Here is a 1,025-nt window from a genome sequence, read left to right on the forward strand (position 1 = left end):
TTGGTGACAATCTTTCACCCCCGGTGCCCTCAGTGGACAAGGCACCCACTCTTGAACTAAAGCCCTTGCCTTCACATCTCTGTTATGCATATTTGAGAGAATCTACAATACTTCCAGTAATCATTGCAAATGACATGACAATGGAAAAGGAGAATAAATTGTTGGAGGTACTCAAGCAGCACAAAACGGCAATTGGATGGACAATAGCTGACATCAAAGGAATCAATCCAACTCATTGTATGCACAAGATTTTAATGGAGGATTGGTCAAAGCCATCAGTGGAAGGAAAACGTAGATTAAATTCAACCTTGAAAGAAGTAGCGTGAAAAGAAGTGCTGAAATTGTTGGATGCAGGTATTATTTATCCCATCTCTGATAGTTCATGGGTAAGTCTAGTGTATATTGTGCCTAAAAAGGGTGGAATCACAGTGGAGAAGAACGAAAACAACGAGCTGATACCAACACGATTAGTGACAGGGTGGAGAGTATGTATAGATTACAGGAAGCTAAACAATGCAATCAGAAAGGATCATTTTTCATTTCCATTTATTGATCAGATGTTGGAGAGGTTGGCCGGTCATTCTCTTTACTGCCATTTGGACAGATATTCTGGATACAGTCAGATAGTTATTGCTCTAGAAGACCAGGAGAAAACAACCTTTACATGCCCCTATGAAACTTTTGCGTTTAGAAGGATACCTTTTGGTTTATGCAATGCACTGCAACCTTTCAACGGTGCATGATGGTCATATTCTCTGACATGGTGGAAAAATACATTGAGATATTCATGGATGATTTTTCAGTATTTGAGAATTCTTCTAATGATTGCTTGGAACGACTATCGCTTGTATTACAATGATGTGAAGAGAAGAATCTAGTGCTTAATTGGGAAAAATGTCATTTCATGGTGAAAGAAGGGATAGTGTTGGGCCACAAGATTTCCTCAAAGGGCATTGAAGTTGACAAAGTCAAGATACAAGTGATTGAAAAATTGCAGCCTCCTAATTCAGTTAAGGGGATCAGAA

General features: G+C 39.1%; 1 protein-coding gene across 1 annotated transcript in view; it reads left to right on the forward strand.

Annotated features, from left to right (window-relative positions):
* The first annotated feature begins 760 nt into the window (after positions 1-760).
* Positions 761-1,025, forward strand: part of LOC111406863 — a 1,481-nt gene continuing 1,216 nt past the window's right edge. The window contains exon 1 of the mRNA XM_023036229.1: positions 761-847. Within this exon, the coding sequence (XP_022891997.1) occupies positions 761-847 (87 nt within the window). The remainder of the gene's footprint in view (positions 848-1,025) is intronic.

Source organism: Olea europaea, chromosome 12 (genome assembly GCF_002742605.1).
Source record: "Olea europaea var. sylvestris chromosome 12, O_europaea_v1, whole genome shotgun sequence".
Taxonomy (NCBI): Eukaryota; Viridiplantae; Streptophyta; class Magnoliopsida; order Lamiales; family Oleaceae; genus Olea; species Olea europaea.